Source organism: Malaclemys terrapin, chromosome 16 (genome assembly GCF_027887155.1).
Source record: "Malaclemys terrapin pileata isolate rMalTer1 chromosome 16, rMalTer1.hap1, whole genome shotgun sequence".
NCBI classification, from domain to species: Eukaryota; Metazoa; Chordata; order Testudines; family Emydidae; genus Malaclemys; species Malaclemys terrapin.
The window spans coordinates 28,683,391-28,706,777 of record NC_071520.1 but is presented as its reverse complement, the minus strand read 5'-3'; the positions used below and the strand labels follow the sequence as shown (position 1 = coordinate 28,706,777).

Genomic DNA, 23,387 nt, shown 5'->3' with positions numbered 1-23,387 from the left:
TAGCTAGGAGAGTTCGCAGCAGCAGAGGTGCCGTATGACGTTGCCGGTGACCAATCACTCATGCTACAATCGGATTCACAAATATCTTTCCCATATGTGGAGGCTGAGAAGAAATTTCCCCCCAGGGCAGATGGCAGAGACCTTGGGGAGTTTCACCTTCCTCTGCAGCGTGTGGGTTTGGGTCTCTTGCTGGGATTATCTGGGCGTCTCTCACTTCATCGGTTCTCCTGAGGGCTGTAATTCTTCGGTCTAATTCTGGTTGTTGGGTTTGGTGTGCAGGTGCTGTTGATGGTCTGTGCCATACAGGAGGTCAGACTGCATGACGTGGGGTCCCTTCTAGCCTTAAACTCTATGATCCATTGTGGTTGCTGGAATACTAGTGAATAATCATCCCTACCAGCAATTGAAGTGACGTGACCTCAGGTCTTGGGTTCACCATTCTGACTAAAGGCCAATTCCATTGTTCCTAGGATTTGAAGTCGTATCATTCACTACAGCCAGCCCACACTAACACAGTATGGTATACACCCGTTCCTGAAACGGGCACCGTGTCCCTAAACTCACAGTGAAGCAGAACAGGACTTTTTACCATTAGACACAATAAGCCAGATCCTCCGCAGCGGGTGTAAATCTATTGTGATCAACGAGGCCATGCTGATGTATGCCAGCTCAGGATTCGGCCCATTTGGTTATCCTACTGAAACCTCCTTCAATGAGGTTGTTGAATTAAAATTAAAACCAAGAAGCTGGTCTGGGTTTTTTCCAATAGTCTTACTTTATTAGATATCACACGAAGAGAGAAGAGGTTTGTACCTGCATGCAGCGGAAGACTGGAGAGTATTTCTAGGTTCTGTGTTACATTTCTCTTTCATTACTGGTAAACTGACATTTTGCTGTAAAATCACTGCATGCTAGTTAGAACGCAAACATCAGTAGACAAGGCTCCTGCACCATTCCCAAGCCAGGTGTGCATGCTTTATGTACAAAGGCAAAAACTAGGTCAGGTCACAAATCGCCAACACAAAAATCAGAAACGGGTGAGAAATGGAGACATTTAATGTGACTTACGCAATACTCAGAAAGTGGTATCAGCAATGGAAAAATTTTTGAATAAGTATATGACTTGAACATAACTTCTTCAAAAGTAAAGCAGACCAAGTCAGGAATGTTAAGAGAGGTGATGGTAAGAAGTTGCCAGGTAAAGTCAATCTTTGTTTAATTGTTCTGTGTGTATATATGTATATACACAAAGAAGGCTTTACTGCCATTATCTTTTAAAGGAATTGCTTAGTAGTTTTTTTGGGGGTGAGGGGTTCCCAGGAATTAACATCTCCATCCAAACTTTGCTCCTTGACACATCAGGATTAGCTAAATTATGATGTCAATTGTGTAATAGAACATTACAGCATAGGACACTGCTAGACCCAGGGCCGCCCGGGGGGGAGGGAGGGGCAAGTGGGGCAATTTGCCCCAGGCCCCGGGCTCCACAGGGGCCCCCACGAGAGTTTTTCGGGGCCCCTGGAGCGGGGTCCTTCACTCGCTCCGGGAGCTCCGGAAAACTCTTGTGGGGCCCGGGCCCCCGGAGCTTCTTCCGCTCTGAGTCTTCGGCGGCAATTCGGCAGCGGAGGGTCCTTCCGCCCCGGGACCCGCCACCAAAGTGCCCTGAAGACCCGTGGCGGGGGGTCCTTCCGTCCTGGGACCTGCCGCTGAAGCACCAGGTCTTCAGCGGCAATTCGGCGGCAGGGGCCCCCCGCCGCCGAAGACCCCAGGCTCCCTGAATCCTCTGGGCGGCCCTGGCTAGACCTATAAATACTGTGAGCCCAATTTCCCCACTCAGCATCGAAGGTGGTCAGTTCTGAATTGGTAGAGTCTAATGCAGATTATTTGGATGCCTATGACAAGGTAAATACTCAAATTAATGCCCCACAATAAGCATCCAAGTTTGAAAATTAAGCCTTGTTTGCAAACCACTTTTTATATACTTAGCATAAAAAGGCAAATTTATATAAAATCTCTAAACCAATAGGGAGGGAATGATAGATTTGGCAAAAAAGGGATTTAGATTTAAGAAAAGACTGTGGGCACTTTAGACGTATATGCTCAAATTTACCACTCGGAAAGGTACTGAAAATGAGGGAGGGAAGGCAGAAATAGACCAGAAAAGCAAAACAGGTAGAATTGACAATTTTAGTTTGGATTCTCAGTATAGATCAGCTACTATGGACATAATTTATTTGGACTTTGTACATTGCTGAGAAGTGCAATACACGAAGGAAGGATGGAGGGACATTTTCAAAGTACCCAACCCCCATTAAACTTTCAGGGGGTACCTAACTGCCCTTGTGAATATCCCTCCAAGTTCCTTGAGTGAAGAAATAAATGAATATAAGATATAGAAGACACTCAGGCGTGGGAAAAATATGGGATGGAAGGAAGGAGCGGTCTTCATCGGCCAAGGGAAGTTAAAAGGATCAGTACGAGGGTTTGCATCAGTTTTGTTCACTTAATGTCTCAGTGGCCTAAGAGAACAGCCTTGTAGAGGATAATGAGATGCTAACTTTTGCATAACAAAGGTTAGCAAGACAGAGCCAAAAGCAGTGGTCTAAAGGACAAAGGCAATAACATCTCACTTGACTTCAGTAGTCTAGGGGCAGAGAAGGGTTAGCGCTTTATGGAATTCTGTGCAGAGAAATGTACGGTAATGAGGCTAGGAACCAAGGACATGAAACAGAAATATGTCCTTAATTTAAAAAAAGAAAAATCAGCGTCTGAAAAGCATAGATCTGCAGGTAGCAGGGGATAAAGAGAACATCTTCAGGTTACTTGGCAGCAACACTGCAGAGAGGCACAGAGGTACTGAACTCGAATGGCAAAGAAATTAAGCTAAATGTGCATAATGGGTTAGCGAGACCACAAGTGAGTATGGGGAACTGCTCTCATCACCCTAATATAAAAAAAGTCTATTCTAGCAATGGAGACAATGCAGTCAGGGCTGGCCATAAAGAAACAGAGACTGGAGAATCTGCGGCCATGACCCTGCGTGATGCAATCGCCGCTGCCTTCAAGGATCAGCTATTCTGAATGACCAGATAAGCTGACCTTGTGTATCGCTATGGAAACAGGGCTTAAGCCTCAGGGAGATACAAAGTTTCTCAATGGGGGACACAACATCAGAGCTGGTTTTAAACAAACAAATTTAGGGAGGGCACTAAGGTCTCATTCAGGAAAGCTCCTAAGCATGTGCCTAATTTTAAGCACATGCTTAAAGTTGAAGACAGTGGATTTAAGCAAGTGCTTCAGAGCTTTCCTGACACAGGGCCTAGAAAAAACTGGGCAGAATTTCTTCACCCAACTATAGAGAAAAATAAATACGTCTCAATGGGAACTAGGTTAATATTTGGAGAGAAATGTTTCAGGGCTGTGGCAGGAACTCTGATCTCAAGAGTTCCTCTGCAAAACGTGCTTTTAAGAGAGCTGGCGTGAACTATTTCTGAGATCTCACACATTTCTAAATCAGTTTTAGTGTCCCAGAGCAACGACTCATGTCCCAGGCCTGAGTCTCTGTTACCTTGTACTGTGTCTTGGCAGTCACACTAGTGCAAAATGCCTAGGCAGCCGGTACACAAACACTAGAGTTTTATGCCCTCTTAGCACGGCGTAAATGAGGACACGAGGTGCAGAACAGCAAAGAATCAGGCCCTCTGCTTTCAACTGGTCCCACTGGCTGAAAGAGGCTCTCGGACTTGAGGGTTTCTATTCTGCATCACAGCGGCACCAGCTTGGAGTTGCCGGGTATTCCAGCTACTTGCAACGAACGGCCATTCACAACCCAGACTTCACTGGGGATCGGGGGCTGCCTTCCTGGATTCCTCTGTCCTTAAAGCAGCTTTGACTTCTGAACCCCACTCACGTGTTCAAAAGGAGTTGAGAAAGCAGCAATATAGATGCACACCGAAGAGTGAGTCTAACCCAGGGAAAGGAAGAGGGTGGAGCGATTACTTACTGCATTCAAAACACTGAACCCCTCCCGCCCCAGGCCAAATTGCTCTGAAATAAACTAGGAAGGGTGTCTCAGTGTAGGGCATTGGATCTAAGATGCTGAAAATAAATGTACCAATGTAGAGAAAAATTCCCTTGTCTCCATCCCTTCAAACCAGAGCTGACAGGCCCTCAATAATCATCAGTGCTTGGTCAAGCAGAAGAGGCTGATAGAAATGTGATCATATTCCCCAGACATTTGGATTGTACAATCAGAAGCACATCTGCAAAAGGTGTCCCATCTGGGGAAAGATTGTGAGCATTTCCCTATGCTGCCTTACAAATCTTCTCGACGCTGCGGTCTTGCCTTTTACTGGCCACCCCGGCATCAAGTGTGCGCTTTAATGACCGTGGGGCAATTTCCTGTGGAAGTCTGTCTACTCCCAAAGAAGGCTTCAAACCTGCACTGTTCTAGCCTGAGACATTTTGGTCATAGTAAACCAGTCCGGCTGTTTAACTGTAAACCCTAGAGTAAAGTCAGGTTCCTCCATTACCACGTTCAGGAAGGCTTTCCACCCCCACCCCTCCCCGAAGGGGCTGATGTAAGGGTCTCCAACAAGCTGGGTCCCTTGCCCAGAAGGAACCTTTGCAGGTGGTTCAAGTGGTTTCTGGCTCAAGGCATGAGTTTCCAGGCAACAGAACTGGGGCTTCAGCAAGAAGCCCTGAAAACCGAGCTCTCCAGAATGAAGAAAGAGCCTGTAAGGATTGTTGAGGAGATGCTCTGCAGCAAGATGCTATCCCTTGTGTTTTGCTATATCTTGCAGAGTCTGGTCAAGGTGATTACCCGCAGCAAAAAAGGAGAGAGAAACTTGCCTGCCTGAAACAGCCTGACTATCCATTCTGCCAGGAAGGCACACCGTGCGCTGGAAGGTTGCTCTGCCATTGCATTATGAGCCGTAGTTTGTTTTTACACTGGACAAAGGGAAGTCCTGCACTACATCAAGGAAGAAACCCTGCAGCCAGGAACTGACAGGCTGCTGTCCCTCTCCTGAGCCCAGCACAGGCAGAGATTGTGGCATCCAGGAACTTCCACGGGGCAGTTACCAAATACACAGGGCAGCCGATCCGATACCCGGTGAGGTCGCTGGGAGTCTTTCCATTGAGGTCAAAGGACACTGATAAGCCTCAAGGTCTGTGTATGGGCACGGCTTCCCCTGGACGTGAGTGGCAGCTCTTGTGAAGGAGATTTGATTGAGACGAGGACAGGATTCATTCGCACTGGGAATGGCCTGGTCTCCTTTGGTGCATGCCAGAGAGAAATCTGAGGAAAGGAAGTTAGCAGGGCTCCTATACATTTCAATGGACCCTCCCTCACACAAGTGTCCAGGTAGATTCAGCTCAGAGAGGCTGGGCCCGGCCTGTATGCCCTGTTCAGTACACCAGTCACCTCAGGGGGCAGATGGCACTACCATCTTGAAAAGGGAAGAAGGGCTGAATAGACATGCAAGTTCCTTAGCCAAAAACCCAGCTCCGAGTCCCCCAGCCTTGGGAAAGGTCAGGATGTGACCTTCCCATTGTGGGCCCAACTCCAATGCTCTGGGCTGACCTGAATGAACAATAAAATGCCTGCCGCACGGACCCACCCGCTCCAAGGCAGAGAAAAGACTAGCCCTCTGAAATCACAGCTGGGGGAGGAGGGGCAGTCAGAGGGGGAAGGGAAACGAAAGACGGCACCATAAACATTAGCATTGCCATCTGCCTGTCGAAAGAGGGGAGGGGACGTGCACCAGGTCTGGATGTGATCCCTTATCAAATCAATGGTGCAACAGTCCACTGCTGTGAGCTGGCAGTGGTTTGGCCCAGAACAACAGCATCCTGCAGTGTTGTGCGGATGGGTGGTCTGAGGGAGCAGAAAGCCTTTGTTGGTTTTAATCAGAACAATGCAAACAATACTGAGCTTTATTCACCTGGGAGAGAGAGAGAGAGAGAGAGAAAACTCATCTTGATTTTATCCCATGGACATTTAAATGATCACAGGAGCCAGCACTCCCTGGAACACTATACACCTGTGTTCTACGAGCGGAAAAGAATCACACTGCACAAGAGGACAAGAAACAATCCACAAACTAAAACAGCAGCTCAGGAGACATGCGCGGGGCCCACGATCTGGCGATGCGTTAGGAGTGAGGTTATTCAGTTGAGCAATGCACTTCCTTCACTGGCAGGGACTGCCCCCCCGGTCTCAAGGCTCTAAAAGAAACGGCGAGTAAAGAAAGCTAAGGACTCCAGGTAGGAGAATTACTAGCCTATAGTTTCTTCTGTATAAAAGCACATCACAGGAATACAGTACGGTGACAGCCCATTGAAACCTTCATGCGGGATAGAGGGTTGGATTTTCCCCTCTGTGAAGTTAAAGCTTTATAAAAAGATGTTCATTGCAAATGACTAGTACTATTAAATGCCACTGAAAAAAGCCAAGAATAAGAAAATAACGCATCAAAATAAAAAATTCAAGGACACTGAGGTACAGCTCAGTTCAGAATACACCACACGACACCACCACCGTAGCAGAGTGGAGTGCAGCAGCCTGCAAAGAGGCTTGGGATGACAGCCTGAACCAAGGTCTTTAGGTTTTGTTTAGCATGCTAAGTTTGTAGCTGAGTGACCATATAGTCCAGGGGTACTTACTGTACTAATCTTGACATTGCTATGCTTGAAGGTTGTACAAAACCGCAGAGGGATCAGACTGGCATCAAAAAGATCAATATCGATTCAAGAGTTTGTCGACTCTCCTTTTGTTGATATGAAATAAAATACCCACAAACAATAAATGTAGCACAGATTGAAGCAAATGTTTCTTTTGTGCAATAATAAAAGGAAACCCACCAGAAAATTGAAGTTGGAAGACCACTAACTGTCCCAGATAATTTCATTAAGTGCTGTATTTTAAAAGGAAAACAAATACTTAAACACATCAACTCCTTAGGAAATGTTTTCCCATCTGCAGATGGTAAAATGAACATTTATCAAATTATTATGAAACAGAAAATACTGTCTCAAGAGAGCTTAACAAATTCAGCCCCCAAAATAGATGTATTTGCTAGGTTATGTAGCCATATTCAGTGGAATGGGAGGTGGTCACAAGTCTAAGACAAGGAAGGATTCCTATAGTAAGAGCATGTGCAGGTTCCTAGTTCCAAAATTAATTGTGTCTGAAACAAACCAAAACTCAAATCTGGTGTTTCCAAAATGACCATGCAGAAGGTGGCTCTCTATCTCCAGTTATTTATTTAAATGCCATAATACTCAGTGTCCTTTCTGTGAAAACTCAAAAGTATTTACCACCCCGTTTGCTAGCTCTACACACTGCAAAAATGTTCCCTTTGGAAAAGAAGCCAAATACCTAGTACTCTCCGGATTATATCAGTGGAAATGCAGTTACTAAGTTATGTCTATAACCAAACCCAGCGCAGAACAAACAGCCTTTTGCTTATTGCAACTGAGGTATTGATATCAAATGAACTGAACTGTCCGACGCTGCTCCCCCACCACATGCTGAAAACAATAATAGGGTAGGTTCAATGACTGTGCATCCCAATGGACAGAACTGATGTTAAAAGTATTTCAGCTGGCGAAGAGAAAAATGAGAAGAGTGGAAAGAGACATGCAGAGATAAAAATAAACGCACTCGCGTTAGTGAGGACAGAACAATGAGCACCCAAGTGAAACACCACCTCAAGAACAAATATCGTCAACAAACAGAATGGGAAGCAATATTATGATGCAGGTTAGACTGGTGAGAAATGAAGACAAATGAAAATCCTCAGTGTGTGGCTATTGCTTGACAAAATCGTACATCAGAATGATGCACTAGTCAGAAATGGATGTGAACACACAAGATCCAGGTTGGTCTTTGGGATGAGAATGGTGAACAGAGGATGCTGGCGTCAAGGAGACAGGGCAGCAGAACGTTCCTGGGATCCAAAGAGACGTAGGCGAAGCGTGTAGCATCAGCTTCGGAAGACGGACATTGGGAATCTACTGTGACTTGGCTGAGGATGTGGACTTCAGAGAGACTTGTGCTGGGGACCTTAATCGCTTGCAACGTGGTTCTCGTTTTGTAAAGTGTGCCAGCGTTCAATTTTCTTATCCTTATTCTTCAGACACTCGTACCAGTGTTTCAAACGCTCCCCCTTGGCGGTGATGCCCAGCTGACATCCGCCTGGAGGAAAGAAGCAGGCAGGAGAGTCAAAGAAGACACCAGGGTTCCAATTACCCATCTCCATGGTGCCACTTTTTTCTGTATTTCTTTTTTTCCTCCCCAGTTTAAAATTTCATGTGAATTTTATGCTGGCAAAAGGCCTCAGACTGACAAGCTCCGGAGACTGGGGTCTTCTAATCAGCACAAAATAGAGGCTGCACCACGGACAACCAAAACTCATCTAAAATGGAGCCCCAGTGGGAGACCCTCACCCCACCCCTCCACACAGGACAGCCTGGACAGCAGGGCAGGCTTAGACCCTAGGAGCTCTGAATAGCCTAACACGAAATATTTAGTTTTTCAAACCATGTTCTCATCCTACAACCCCTCCTCCTATTATTGTTGGCTTAACCCAGCGGAAGTAGTGTGGCATGGGAGATCCAGATGCACATTAGAGTACCCTGCAGCTGTAGCTGGAGAAGTTCTTCCTGTGGCGCAATCCTGCTGGGATACAAGAGCTGCATACACAGGTTCAGCTACTTTGATATTTATGTACAGGGTGCAGAAGAAGAGGGGCAGGTTGATAGCCACGCCCATATTGGGGGGGTCTAGCACCACTATTGATACCACCTTCCCCTTCCTTCAAGCAACTGGGCTCCAGCGCCTCCCTGCTCAATGCACATGGCTGAGAACAGAGCTGTCTAGGCGCCCGCCTGTCTGCAGAAAGGTCACAATCTGGCCTGAAGTTTCCCTGCTCCCCAGGTTACTCTGACCTAGAGCCGGCCACCAAGTGAGAGTTCGAAAAAGGTGCCAACCAAAAAAAGGGGTCAAATAGGCAAATTTTATAAAATCAGCCCAGAGCAGAATCTGCTCGTGAGCCCAGGTCCTCTATACAATGGTGCAACATGAGGAGTCGCAACTGAGTCACCGGACCTGCTGCCCACGAGGTCCTACTTCAATGCTTAAAATGGAACTGATTTGTATTTCAGAGCACTGAAGAGGAGCTAAGGACAGGGGAGTCATTTAAAATCACCGAACACTTCAAATACAGAGAGAGCACTTTGTGGCAGAGAGACTGCAGCCACGCTCCGATAAGCCCAACCCATTCTTAGCACCCTCCCCACCAAAGTGCCTGCAGTTTTTAATCACACCCAGCACCTTGGTCACTTCCAGATTCCAAAGCAGAGCCGGCCAACTGTCAGCAATCCTTTGCCTCTTCCCTCTGACCTGGCGCTGTGTGTGACCTCAGAGTGACTGTAGGGAAACACCCTGTTCCCATCAATCAGCAGAGAGTAGACAGACCTGTAACTCACCGATATAATCGTTAGATTTGCCAATATCATAATCCCAGACCGATATGTCCAGTGATTTCTTGGCCAGATCGCTGTGTTTTATGTCATAGAAAAACTCCTGGAAAGCACACAAAGTATTAAAATTACACCAAAACCCCAGAAGAATCTAAGGAAGCATTACATTCTAAAGCTTATTGTGCACACTGAATTTAAAAGACCCTCACAGAGATTTAATAAAATGCTAGCAAATAATCATACTCTGCTCTTTGACCGTGGCTCATATCCTTGGATCTAAATGCACTTACATGGCAAGTTCCCCCCTTATAACTATCATAAGCATTTCCAAGGCCCTATCAAGGGGACATCTAGGCCACGGCGAGGTGCAAGGATTGTCCATTTTACAGACTGGCCAACTCCAGAGCCAGAGGTGAACTCTGGCCTGATTCTCTGTGGTGCTGAGCTGTGGGTGCTCAGCACCTCTGAAAAATCAGTGGGGCCAGGATTTCCCTCCCAGGAGTCTGGACTGCCAGTCTCCTGCTCTGACCACTAGGCCACCCTGTAAGTCATTTTGCGAGTCGCACAGTAGCCAAGCCTCCTCAATCCAAGGGTCAAATGGCGGGAACTTGCTCTTCCCTTCAGTGCAATCTCCAGACATAGCGAAGGATCAGTCATGGGGGACCTGCATTCGCCCTTTGCTCCTGAGTCGAGCCTCGCTTCAAACAGCTGCCCGAGGAGCACCACTGTTCATACTGCCTTTTTAAAGCCACTGGAGAAACTGCAGACCAGTCACACAACCCAGCCCTGAAAGGTGCGGGGTGCTCCCGATTCTCCTGGATGCCAACGGGGATCGAGGATGCAAAGTACCTCACAGGATCAAGCCCTTTGTAAGGGAAAATGTCTTACAAGGAGCTTGTGTATCATCGCTGGGTTTTTTTCTAATAATAATCCATATGTTTCAGAGACGTTTTAACCATGGTCCTTTCCAGCAGCAGGAGAGTATGGTGAGAAGAGGTCTGACCTAGGGGACAGCAGTCAGTTCCTGGCCAATGTCATCTGAGCAATCTTCATTTACAATGCACTCCTTCCCAGGAGTTTCGAGCATTTGGAAGCTAGTTATGAAACTGATCGTACCCCAAAAGCTTTCCAGCTAGGGACAACATAACCCCTGCTTCTCACTTAGCCCAAATTGTATTGTAGGTTATACTGGAGCCTCTGATTCGGTCAATGCAGAGATCTCAGCATGTACTTGTGGTGTAGAATCATGATTAGTTAGATCAGTCGCTCTCTCATAGAGGGGGAGACGACACTGAATTATTGAGATTGATCTAGCATGTATATTTCTCCCTGATCAAGAAGATAAGGCCAAAATATCAAACGCTTCAATTAGGCTGCCCAGATTCCTGACTCATAGAATCATAGGACTAGAAGGGAGCTCGAGAGGGTATCTAGTCCAGTCCTCTGCACTCATGGCAGGACTAAGTATTATCTAGACCATCCCTGACAGGTGTTTGTCTAACCTGCTCTTGAAATCTCCAATGATGGAGATTCCACAACCTCCCTAGGCAATTTATTCCAGTGTTTAACCACCCTGACAGTAAGGAAGTTTTTCCTAATGTCCAACCTAAACCTCCCTTGCTGCAGTTTAAGCCCATTGCTTCTTGTTCTATACTCACAGGTTAAGAAAAACAATTTTTCTCCCTCCTCCTTGTAACAACCTTTTATGAACTTGAAAACTGTTATCATGTCCCCTCTCAGTCTTCTCTTTTCCAGACTAAACAAACTCAATTTTTTCAACCTTCCCTCATAGGTCACGTTTTCTAGACTTTTAATATTTTTTGTTGCTCATCTCTGGACTTTCTCCAATTTGTCCAAATCTTTCCTGAAATGTGCGCCCAGAACTGGACACAATACTTCAGTTGAGGCCTAATCAGTGTGGAGTAGAGCAGAAGAATTACTGCTCATGTCTTGCTTACAACACTCCTGCTAATACATCCCAGAATGATGTTTGATTTTTTTGCAACAGCGTTACACTGTTGACTCATATTTAACTTGTGATCCACTATGACCCCCAGATCCCTTTCCGCAGTACTCCTTCCTAGGTGGTCATTGCCCATTTTGTATGTGTGCAACTGACAGTTCCTTCCTAAGTGGAGTACTTTGCATTTGTCCTTATTGAATTTCATCCTATTTATTTCAGACCATTTCTCCAGTTTGTCCAGAACATTTTGAATTATAATCCTCTCCTCTATAGGTGGTGATTAACTTGGTACTCATTTATTTCAGAAATATCCCTGAACAGTTTGAAGACAGAAATGGCAATGCCTTGTGTTTCACACGCACAAAGAATTAATAGTTTGTCCCATTTAAAAAAAATGGATCCATCCTTACCTCATTAAACTCGGGATTCAAGGTCTTCCTTTTAATCTGCGTCTTATGCTTGGCCTTTTTCCCCATGTCAGGTTTCAGCCAACTAGGAGCAACATAAAAGCAGTTTAGAAGTGAAGTGAATGAACGGAGCCAGCTTGCAAGCTAAAGAAAAAGGAGTTTCTGGACTGGAAGAACAATAGCTGAGGAAGTTAAAACTTAATCAAAATCACAAAATGAGTAAAAAACCTGTTTCCGATCATCAGGTTAAAGTCTAAGACTAGAACGATTCACTTTGCACTGGTTACTGAATTCAGCATAAATCTCTGTATATAGATGCACTGTTGGTACTTAGATTAGAAAGACTAGAATCATGCTAAATCCGAATAGCTAGCACCCCTCTCACTTGGATCGGTTGTAGAACGAGCGTGTAGAAGAGATCGCACTGAGGCAGTTTATTTGTAACTTGCTCCACAATTTTCTCACAAGGCACCTCGATGGAAAATTGCAATGGTCAAAGAAATGGCCAGAGGAGTGTTAAAATGCCCAAGGGACTAAACTGGAAATACACGTACAACTCGAAAAGGGCTTCACTGTTGCTAGTGAGGGCTACAAGTGCGGAGAGGCTGAAATAATCATGACATTGACAAGTAGTAGACCAGTTGGTTATTATATGATGTCAAACCACTTTTAACCTCCATGGCGAGCTATTCCATTGTGTCTCTGTTCCTGAGAATTTCAAGAGTGCACAAACGCAAACTAGTCTAGAGAGACTTGAAAAAAAAAACCCAACTACTACTAATAATCAATTAGCATTTAATGAAGCACAGATTAGCATACTGAATTCATTTTACTTATAAGTATGGAAACAATTAGCTGTTTTAACAGTCCAGTCCAAACTCAATGCTCAATTGTACAGTTTGTGTTAATTAAATCTTTGTTTAAATTACCTTTGAAAGTAAAAATCTCAGTGTTCTATTTGTTGAGCATGAGAGAGAATAAAGCACGACATCAGAGGAAAAACATTCAACTTTGTTGAACAGCAAACAAGACTTGCAGATCGCTATGGGCAGGGGTTATCAGTGTTTTTAATTTCATTTTTTAGGGGGAAAGTGTTCTTGTTGGAAGGGGAGAAAGGAAATGGAAAACGACCAGGGGAAAAAAAATATATGTGGTTTAGATGTAGAGGGAATTCAAGCCTGAAAGGATAACTGGAATATCTATTCTGGATTAAGAGTTTCAGATTAAAATTTGCCCAGTTTACAAACTGATTACATGTCATTTGACTTTGCATTGAGTGGAGAATGTGAACAACAAACTGTGTTCTTCCTGCCTCTTGCAGTGTCACATGTAACTGAGTTATTGTTAAAAAAACGCATATTTCCAGATGCAGTGAGGCATCACCACCATGAAGTGCAGTAAAGGCCAGCCTGGCTCTGCTCATGGCAAGGGCATGGGACAGGTCGGAATCTGGGCAGCAGGGATGAACAGCAAATCTCATATGCACTACCATGCCCCGCAGCCAATGGCGAGATTGTTTTGTGTATTATACCACACGATTATCAAGACTTCAATCACAATGGGTCAGCTACTGAGGGCCTGATTCTCCACTCTGCTACAGCCGTTTTACACTGGTGTGTCTTGAGGAGTGAAGAATCAGAACCTGAGTTTGGAATCACTCTGGAATGCACATGGAAAAGGCACATCAGAAGCCAATGTAATGTGTATGTATTTGCGCCGGGTGAATGGCAGCATGCCTCATTGCAATCCCGAAGAGCCTGCAATTACAGTTCACCTGACAATGTCAATGGTTTTGCATGAAGCTGGATAGAATCCATTTTACCCTTCCACTGTTGTATGGGCTTTTCAGCGACAATGCCAGTTAAACCGCATTTCGGGCAGTGAAATTCACGGAGCAGGTACATTACAGAATTAGAAGCCATCATGTTTCACCGAGTTATTCCTCTGACAATGACCAGGCTTTAAGGTAACCCCCCTCCCACACACTCCATCATTGAGTTTGCTCCCTGCACGATGGCACAACAAACACTTCAGAACTTTTGGGCTCCAACTTACAGTTTAACGAAAGGATCCGAGTATCCATTGGCATCCATGGCAGCTAAATGGACACAACGGACAATGCCAACAATCAGGCCTCCCTGCTGGGTGCTGTACATGAGGGACACGAGGATCTTTCCTCGTTCTTCCACATCACCACCACGGTCTACCTACAAGAGGAAGCCAGAGGAGTGAGTGGGGACTGGGATAAGAGAGACCAGAAACAGACCCACACGGGAATACTGGAGCCAGGGACTCACCATAATCCATTGTGCAGGAAAGAGGAAATGACTAAGGGAAAAGCTTGAAAAGGGACCACGAGAGATGACAAAAGAAGGCAAGGAAGTGTTTGAGCACAGGGACCTACTTGCTGAAGGTGACCAATACAATGTGCAGAAGCCACGCCCAGTTATTAGGATTCTATTTTTTATATTCGATAAGGATTGAAAAGGTTTGTATGTGTCAGGTTACTTGGCAGACCCCGTTCAATGGTTTGCAAGAAAGTTGTAGCTGGTTTCGCTTTGTCCAGGGGTCACACGTGGCACCTGTTAGTCTCAGGTTCAGGTTGGAATGAACCTACAATCTGAAAGGGCCTTGGCAAGCAGATGCTCTGAAGGCAGAACGGGGAGAGAGATCACACGTGTAACATTTCCACCTCCCACTTGGCACTTTGGCAGCTCCTTCTACAACCATTAACTAACCCTCCCCTCTTGTCACGCAGGGTCTGAAACGGCTCATGGGGGAAATGCCCGAGTCCTCCAGGCCTGCAAAGAAGTCAAAGAAACTCACCTCCACTATTAGCATCAGCACCACGACTAGACGTTTGAGCTGGCACTAGAGAGATATGCACATCCTACCCAACTGGTAGCATGATGGGTTCCCCCGTGAGAGACCTGGGCTCAGGATGACCTTGGGATCCCACACCCCAGCTGGCTCTATACTGGGGGCATCAGGAGAGCAATTCTGTTACTCACTCAAGAGGCCGATAACAGGGAAGCGGTGCACTCTCAGGGTACGTCTACACGACAATCAGAGACGGGATTGCAGCACGTGTAGCTGTACCCAAGATAGCGTGAATCTAGCTAGCGCGAGTACCAATAGCAGTAAAGCTGCGGCAGCGCGGTATGTGCAAGCTCACCCAGGACCCTGGCTACGTACTCCGGCGGGAATACACGCTGCCGGGGCTTGACTGCTATCCGCACTCGAGCTAGCTAGCTTACAGAGAGCGGATATGTCGGCAAACACACCTCCAACTGCAGCGCCATCATACCTAGAGCCTGACTCTCGCTATGGCCCTGCACAGGTGACCTGCATAATAAGCAGCTGCTGAGAGGCTCTGGAAGTGGGATTATAAAACAAAAAAGCGATCAGTCACTAGTGGCACCAAAAGGATCGAAAACGGGGCCTCTCGCCCCTTAGCTAAGGATGCCCTTTGAAAGCAAAGCCAGAGGAGCAGGGCAGCACAGCATCTTACCTCCTCTTCATACAGCGCCATCCCACGAGAGGAGCCGGTTGTTCCAGCCCGCTTCATCTTGGAATAGAAACAAAGAGAGATTCCCTTTAATAACTCCACAAGCAGAGAGAGACCTCTCCCTACAGAAACAATATTCATGCACACACCCAATAGGTCAAACTCAGCCACGGTGCCCCACTCCCTGACCTCGAGGGTGGAGGGGGGTGAATTTGTCCCACACACCTACAGGCTCTTCAGCGAGTGATGTGACTTCTGTCCACCCATCGAACTTCAAGAGTTTCTTTAGTCCTAGAGTTTTCCGATGGCCAGAGCCATAGATCTTAATCTATTCCACGCACACAGGAATGCAATCTTTTCCCCAGCCACGTACTCAATCATCTCACCTAAGCTCTGGAAAATTGTGGTAGGATACTGGATGGCAGGGCACTCTTGTCAGGAGAGCTACAGGCCACCGAACTATTTAAAGCAGCTTGTGGGCATCCATATGAGTTATTTCTAGGGAAGGAAGCCACCCATATTCCACTTCACCCCCAAAGCTGTACACAGGAGCAGGCAATATGCTACTCGCTCATGGGGTCAGTCCTTTAAAACTAGAGAAGGAATCCTAGATAAAGAGTTGGACAGGAACACCGCATAGGCTGGTCAGACAGGTTCCGGCTAGAACTATTGGTGATCTTACCTCAGCGATTGGCCTAGTTTTCCTTGTTTAAAGCCAGTGAGCAAAAATCTGCTCTCAATCCTAAAGTAGTGATCTCAGCTCCGTTACGCTGCTCTTCCTACATTTACAGAACTGTCTCTGGGAGACCAGGGTACGAGAGTCATCATGCATATCCAAGAGCAGAGTTTTGCCCTTTGTCCACATCACAGGATGTTTTTGGGGTGCAGGGGGGATAATATCTTATAAATTAGACTTGTGCTAGTCCATGGAACAGAGTGCCCCGTGCACTGAAGAACTGTCCTATCACACCAACAGGCTAGGTAGTGCTTGGACCAGATTCTGATCTCCATGACGGCCTACAATGAACTTACTTCATATTTATACTGCCGCAACTGAGACCAGAAACTAACCCCAAGGTTCTGAACACCTTCACAGAGACCGTCACTTTCACAGATCACATAGCCACTCAGGAGTCTCAAATTCACTGTCACTCCAAAGTCCATTAAATGCTACTTTTATATCGAGCACCAGAAGTAATGACAACATAGCAAAACTTCACGAGACTTACCGGTATTACTCTCTCCAAGCAGATGTTGAAGTTCTTTTTCTGGTTGGATTTGAGTTTCTTCAAAGAAACTCGAGTTTCACCAATAAATTCATTGTGGCCAAATTTGTCTTCATCACACACCGAGATCCTGAATTGAACAAGAAAAAGGACCTAATATTGAATGGGCTGGAGCATTTCCCAGCTCAGACTCTGTGGAATAATGTAGACCGCAAACCCTAAAAATCTCACATCTAAGATACCTGCGAAATCAAGCAGCCTCGATTTAACTTCTGACCAGAGCTGGTTGGAAAACAGAATTTCCATTCCTCAAGAAATTCTGACATTTTTAAATTTGTTCCAATTCAGAGCAAAAAGCCAAAATTTTGAAATTTCCTGCAGAACGGAAATTCTGAAAAACGTCAATTCAGAACCACTGAAATATTTTGCTAGAATAATGTGAAACTATCTAGTTTCAATAAGGTAAACATTTCATTTTGATGTCAAAATAGAATATAAAATATTTAATATTAAATAGACAATATATTATTTAAATTATAATAGTACACACGTTTAAAGGAAATAAAACACGATGAAGTGAAACATTTTGACATTATCTAAACAATTTGTTAAGACTTTCTTCCATCAAAAATTTCATCTAAAATCGACACCTCCCCAGGAAATGTTGTGGTTTTGATTAAGCTGCATTTTCCGATGGACATTTTTCATCCAGCTCTACTTCTGCCCAATTTCTTAAAGGGGTGCAAAGGTAGCTAACTTTAAGTGCTGCTACAGGGAATGACACTCACCCCTGTGCAGAAGACACACATAGTTCCCCATCACAGTGCACTTTCATAGAATCAGAGAAAATTAGGGTTGGAAGAGACCTCAGGAGGTCATCTAGTGCAACCCCCTGCTCAAAGCAGGACCAATCCCCAACTAAATCATCCCAGCCAGCACCTTAAAAACCTCTAAGGAAGGAGTTTCCACCGCCTCCCTAGGGAACCCATTCCAGTGCTTCACCACCCTCCTAATGAAATAGTTTTTCCTAATATCCAACCTGGACCTCCCCCACTGCAACTTGAGACCATTGCTCCTTGTTCTGTCTTCTGCCACCACTGAGAACAGCCTAGCTCCAGCCTCTTTGGAACCCCACTTCAGGTAGTTGAAGGCTGCTATCAAATCCCCCCTCACTCTACTCTTCTGTAGATTAAATAAGCCAAGTTCCCTCAGCCTCTCCTCATAAGCCATGTGCTCCAGCCCCCTAATCATTTTCATTGCCCTCCGCTGGACTCTTTCCAATTTGTCCACATTCTTTCAGTAGTGGAGGGGACCAAAACTGGATGCAATACTCCAGTTGTGGCCTCACCAGTGCTGAACAGAGAGGAATAATCACTTCCCTTGACCTGCTGGCAATGCTCCTACTAATACAGCCCAATATGCCGTTAGCCTTCTTGGCAACAAGGGCACCCTGCTGACTCATATCCAGCTTCTCGTCCACTGTAATCCCCAGTGTAAGACCCTGGGATTTTGTCTTCAACTTGCCTGAGTGTTTTCCTTTGCATATCTTCGTCCGTAATGCCATGATACACCAGCGTCTCATTCCACATGGGGTTGCGAGTGTTGCGCAGAGTCTTGGTCCTCAATTTGTTTGACTGTTGGGTTTCAAAAATTAAAACAAAGAACTAATCACACACACTGTCTGCAGCCCTAAAATGGTCCCGGGTCAACCGTTATGCAAACAGTGGGTCAATCCTGTGACCCTTCCTCACATGAGCAGTCCCATGGTTCCCCCGTATTTGACTTCATTGGGGGCCACTCACCCAAGCAAAGTATTACAGCCTAACATTTTTAATTTTTTTTAAGTAATGTCTGTAAACCAAAATCGCCAAACTAGTCTCATTGAAGAGTCAAACGCCAATCCTCATTATTTGACCCAGATGCACATGGCCTCTTCTTCTAAAGGAAGTTGAGGTGTTTACCATGCCATGGCCGTTTAGAAGATCAGGCACAGCCCACTGGAAAATGAACTTTGTGGCCTAAAATAAATGAAAAGCCTAAGAAGCTGGAACTTTCTTGCCTCCCTCTCACTTGTTCATATTTACTTACTATCGGCCAATTCAGCCCTTGTACAAACAGAAAATTAACTGATTCCCAAGTTAGTAAAGTCTTGGCTTCTGCATCTCTTGTGCCACGTGGGAAAGTTATTCCTACTAATCGAGATTCCACGTCTAGCTGCGATTCTCTGCTTGGCAAGATTAGTAGCCTCCTTCCACTGTTGCGAAGTAGAAAGATACACCATAGATGAGAATTGGATAAACAGAGGCACCTAAAGGTAACCACAAGATCCCAGATGCTTCTAACTGGAGAATTTTTTCCCAATGTATGAGAAAAAGGATGAGAAAGGAAGACTAGCCCATAGACTTCTCAGATCTTACACTAGGGATGGATTCTGTCCACTGTATTTTGTGGTTGTGCTGGAATGTTTCTTTTGTTTGAGATCAGATGGCTCAAACACCAAAAGTGCATAAAGTGTAAACTACAAACTTTTTATTAACATTATTTTGAAAGAGGTTGGCACCTCAGTCATTTCCTTTGAGTATAATTCAGCCAGAGAGAGAGAAAAAAATCTTTGAATCCCCACAGGAAACAGAAGAGACATTTGTTAGGCAATGGGCCAACAATGTTCATTTCTTCCTAGAAGTTTTCTCCACTGAATTCAATTCAGCTGGTCCTGGGAGCAAGAGTTTACAGAGCTTTCTTTGATGAGGAAACTAATTGGCGCATTTACTCACTTGGTGGATTTTTTTCACAGCTCTAATTAGAACACGCAAAACCTTCAAAGTAAAATTGATCTTTCAGACTCCAGTAATAATTAGATTTTGTGTCAGATGTTTTGCGTTGCATTAACAATGTCACCTTCTCTGAAGCTTCTCTGTGCTCATTAACTAGATATTCGTCTTTCGAGATGTTCTGTACGCTGCTCGCTTCCGCAAGGCTGCTGTGAAACATGCAAAACCGAAGGCAATACGAAAAGACACCCTCTCTCTCAGAAATCAGGGAACACTCATCGACAATGTGACGTGGCGGTGAAAAAAGCCAATGCTGTCTTGGGATGCATTAGGCGAGGTATATCTAGTAGGGATAAGGAGGTCCTGCTTCCGTTGTACAAGGCGCTGGTGAGACCTCATTTGGAGTACTGTGTGCAGTTCTGGTCTCCCATGTTTAAAAAAGATGAACTCAAACTGGAACGGGTGCAGAGAAGGGCCACTAGGATGATCAGAGGAATGGAAAAGCTGTCGTACGAAAGGAGACTAGAGGAGCTTGGGTTGTTTAGTCTGACAAAGCGAAGGCTGAGAGGGGATATGATTGCTATCTTTAAATATATTAGAGGGATTAATACAAGGGAGGGAGAAGAATTATTCCAGCTTAGTACTAACGTGGATACCAGAACGAATGGATACAAACTGGCCGTGGGGAAGTTCAGACTTGAAATTAGACGAAGGTTTCTGACCGTCAGAGGGGTGAAATATTGGAACGGCCTTCCGAGGGAAACGGTGGGGGCGACGGACCTGTCTGGTTTTAAGATAAAGTTAGATAAGTTTATGGAGGGAATGGTTTAATGGTAAAACATAGTACTCAAGGAAAGCCAAGCAATGGTGGGTAAATAGTATAATGGCTAACAAGGGTCAGGCTGGAGACTCTTGCCTACATGCTCGGGGATTTACTGATTGCCATATTTGGGGTCGGGAAGGAATTTTCCTCCAGGGCAGATTGGCTGAGCCTCTGGAGGTTTTTCGCCTTCCTCCGCAGCATGGGGCAGGGATCTCTAGCAGGAGGGTCTCTGCCAATTGAAGTCACTAAAAACAGGATTGGGGACTTCAACGGCAGAGTCCAGGGAAGGGGTAGGGACGGTTTTATGGCCTGCAGCATGCAGGGGGTCAGACCAGATGATCATAATGGTCCCTTCTGACCTTAAAGTCTATGAGACTATTAACGAAGACCACCAGGCTGAGCTATTCCTCTCCCTATTCACCAGTGTCCTATTCATTTCCATCCAAAATGAAGGAGGTATTGATATCCTTACAATAATAAGCACTTTGCTCCACTAATAGCAGAAGGGACTTCAGTGGGACAAAGGGCGAGGTTCTATTTAGCAGCAATGAGGGCATTAGAAGCCAGTCATCAGGTGCAGGAGGAGCTTGGTACACGAGGTGTAAATAACACAATCAATCCAATTAATCTTAATGTGCCAAAGGAGAAAAAAAAAAGACTAGAGCTGACTCTGAGACAAAGAAAAATCCAGATCCAGATTGGGAGGAACCAGTCAGAGATAACAGCTGCAGAAGCAGCCAATGCAGAGGGTACTGCTGTAAACTCTCCAGGGCAGAGACAATCTGCTGTTCTGTGTTAGTACAGGGCCTGCCACCATGGGCCCCGCTCTTGGTGGGTCCTTAGGCATCACCGTAATTAACATGATTAAAAACAATCAGATTCAAACTTCTCCAACACAACAAGCGTTCTCAGCTCTGGGGTTTTAGTTCAGCCCGTTGAGCCAATCCCATCTGTTTGCATCCAGATATGAACATCAGCGGTGTCAAGGGGTGTTCAGATCGGTCGTCTCATGGTTGGACCCCAGAAAGCATCTTTTTGCTGAATGTTAGTGAGCAGCCATTGCACAGGAAATATCCTAGTAGGCCTGTGTGAGTTCTTGAGAGTGTCAGGGAATAGCGGAACATTTAGTGCAGTTCATGTCTACTGAGTTACTGTAGGTTTCACACTTCTGATTTTCCAGGACCTACATCACAGTGTCTACAATCACCATTCATCCTAAGAGATGCAGGCGTCAGGAAGGTTGCTTGGCCCAAGACTTCATTTTCTCGAGCAGGTCACATACTGTATAACAGCAAGGAGCAACTGTGTACCGAAATCAGAGGGGAGAGACCAAGGCAATTTTCCGAATAACAACAGAGCGGCTGCCTTTGCGAACTGCTCTCGTTCCTTTCACGCTATTGTTGTTTTCAGTTAAAAAAGTATCAATACTCAGGATTAACGCAGCATTGTAGGTTTTTCTCTCCATGTGGAATATTTTTAGGCCTGTGAGCTGAGATTTCGAAAGAAGCCTAGAGGATTTGAATGTCAAGCTCCTATTAATTTTAATGGGAATTAGCCATCTCAGTCCTTTGGAAAATCACCACTGTAAAGCAGTACTGTAATATTTTTGTTCACAGTTTCAATGTAACAGAATTAAGCAACTGAATTGATAGATATTTACCTTACTGGCTCCCGGCAATAGGTGCAACTTTACATAAGGATCAGCTAAACCATTGGAGTCCATTGGTTTTAAGCCCTAAAAGAGAATGAAGGGGGTTAGCCATCTTTAAATACAATGGGGAGAAGGATTTAGCAATAGTTTATTACGAAATATAAATTAATAAAGGGAACGGAAGGTATGTGCTGGATAAAGCAAGGCTCTTTGTTCTGAATAAGTGGAAAGCCCGATATCCAGTCCCAACACTGAACCAACACTGTGAATTCAGCTTCTAAATATCAGAGCAATGCTACTTTCCGCTATAGACTTGCTCACGTTGTGTTTGAGTCTTGTGCGACCTAACGGACAGATCTGCATTATCCCCAGCCAGCTTCCAAACTCACATTCAAGAAGCAAAGGTTTGCCTCCATGTCTTCATCCCCTACAAAAGGGAACGAAGAGCTAGCCCAAAATGACACCGCTGGAGCAGCATGTTTAGCACAAAGAGGAGAGACCTCCTTCATCCAGAAAGTCATTCCTGAACACGTAAGAGGATGGAGCTCTTCCAGAGAGAGCGAATGAACGGGAAGCTGGGACACAATAGGAGATGAGGCATGTTCAGAGGTGCACGTTGGCATTTTCAAAGTGGAAAATGCTGCACACTTCACTACCACCAGCACATCTACGCACTGGAATTACCAGCCTTCTCTACAGGACAGCGGTAGCAGGAATTCGAGCATTCAATGGCATTCACCCTACAGAACTGGTGAAATCTGAACATCATTTTCCCCTCAGGCCTGCAGGATCCCCAATAACCTTCAGCGGGACCGACCAGAGTTCTACGCAGGGAGGAGAATCAGGCTTCAGGACTTTACCTGTTTCTCAAGGCACTAGGAATGCACGTCCATCCTATGGCCTCACCACAAACTACTGAAACACAGTTGGCTGCAGCAGAAAGCACTTGGACCTACATTTTCCCACATGACTAGGGATTTTGGGTGCCCACGTCAAGGCACCTTAAAAGGGGCCTGATCTTCTAGAAATGCTGAGAACCCTCTGGAAATCAGACCTATTTAAGGTAGGTACCCAAAATCACTAGTGGCTTTGGCAAATTTAGGCTTTTGTCTATAGGACTGCCTCCGAGTTAACCGGGGTATTCGCCTTTGTCAGGTGTTTCGGTTTGAGATGTTCACTGCTATGGGAAATCAGACCGTGTTTGTCAGATCTGAGGTTTGGGGAATTTTCACTGCAGAGAGCAGCCCGTTCCCATCAGGCAATATGGAGAAATGGCAGCCTGTACTTTGGGTAGCCTGACGTCACCTGCTCTAACCAGATACGATATGAGTGCTGCGGGCGCACGGGCAGCCAGGTACATTATCTGTGAATGTCAGCGGGCGGTGGGGTTACCTAGCGACAGTAACAAATTCTGGATTCAGGCCTGAATCTGTGCTGTTAAATTCAGAGCTTTTGTGGACTTCTCTGCTTTGCGATTTTAACAGGAGTGAAAGAGTTTTAGGCCCGAGTCAGACATTGCTCACAGTGCTGGAGCTTGGGGTTTCACTGCACA

General features: G+C 45.5%; 1 protein-coding gene across 5 annotated transcripts in view; it reads right to left on the bottom strand.

The window, feature by feature from the left end:
• Nucleotides 1–1,036: 1,036 nt before the first annotated feature.
• Nucleotides 1,037–23,387, bottom strand: part of RPH3A (rabphilin 3A) — a 118,697-nt gene continuing 96,346 nt past the window's right edge. For all 5 annotated transcript variants that reach the window (XM_054006821.1, XM_054006819.1, XM_054006820.1 and 2 more), the window contains 8 exons: nt 21,845–21,919; nt 18,115–18,224; nt 16,594–16,720; nt 15,368–15,424; nt 13,912–14,063; nt 11,860–11,941; nt 9,493–9,589; nt 1,037–8,200 (listed from right to left, as the gene is read on the bottom strand). In XM_054006821.1, coding sequence (XP_053862796.1) covers nt 8,070–8,200; nt 9,493–9,589; nt 11,860–11,941; nt 13,912–14,063; nt 15,368–15,424; nt 16,594–16,720; nt 18,115–18,224; nt 21,845–21,919 — 831 coding nt within the window. In that variant the 3' untranslated portion in view covers nt 1,037–8,069. The remainder of the gene's footprint in view (nt 8,201–9,492; nt 9,590–11,859; nt 11,942–13,911; nt 14,064–15,367; nt 15,425–16,593; nt 16,721–18,114; nt 18,225–21,844; nt 21,920–23,387) is intronic.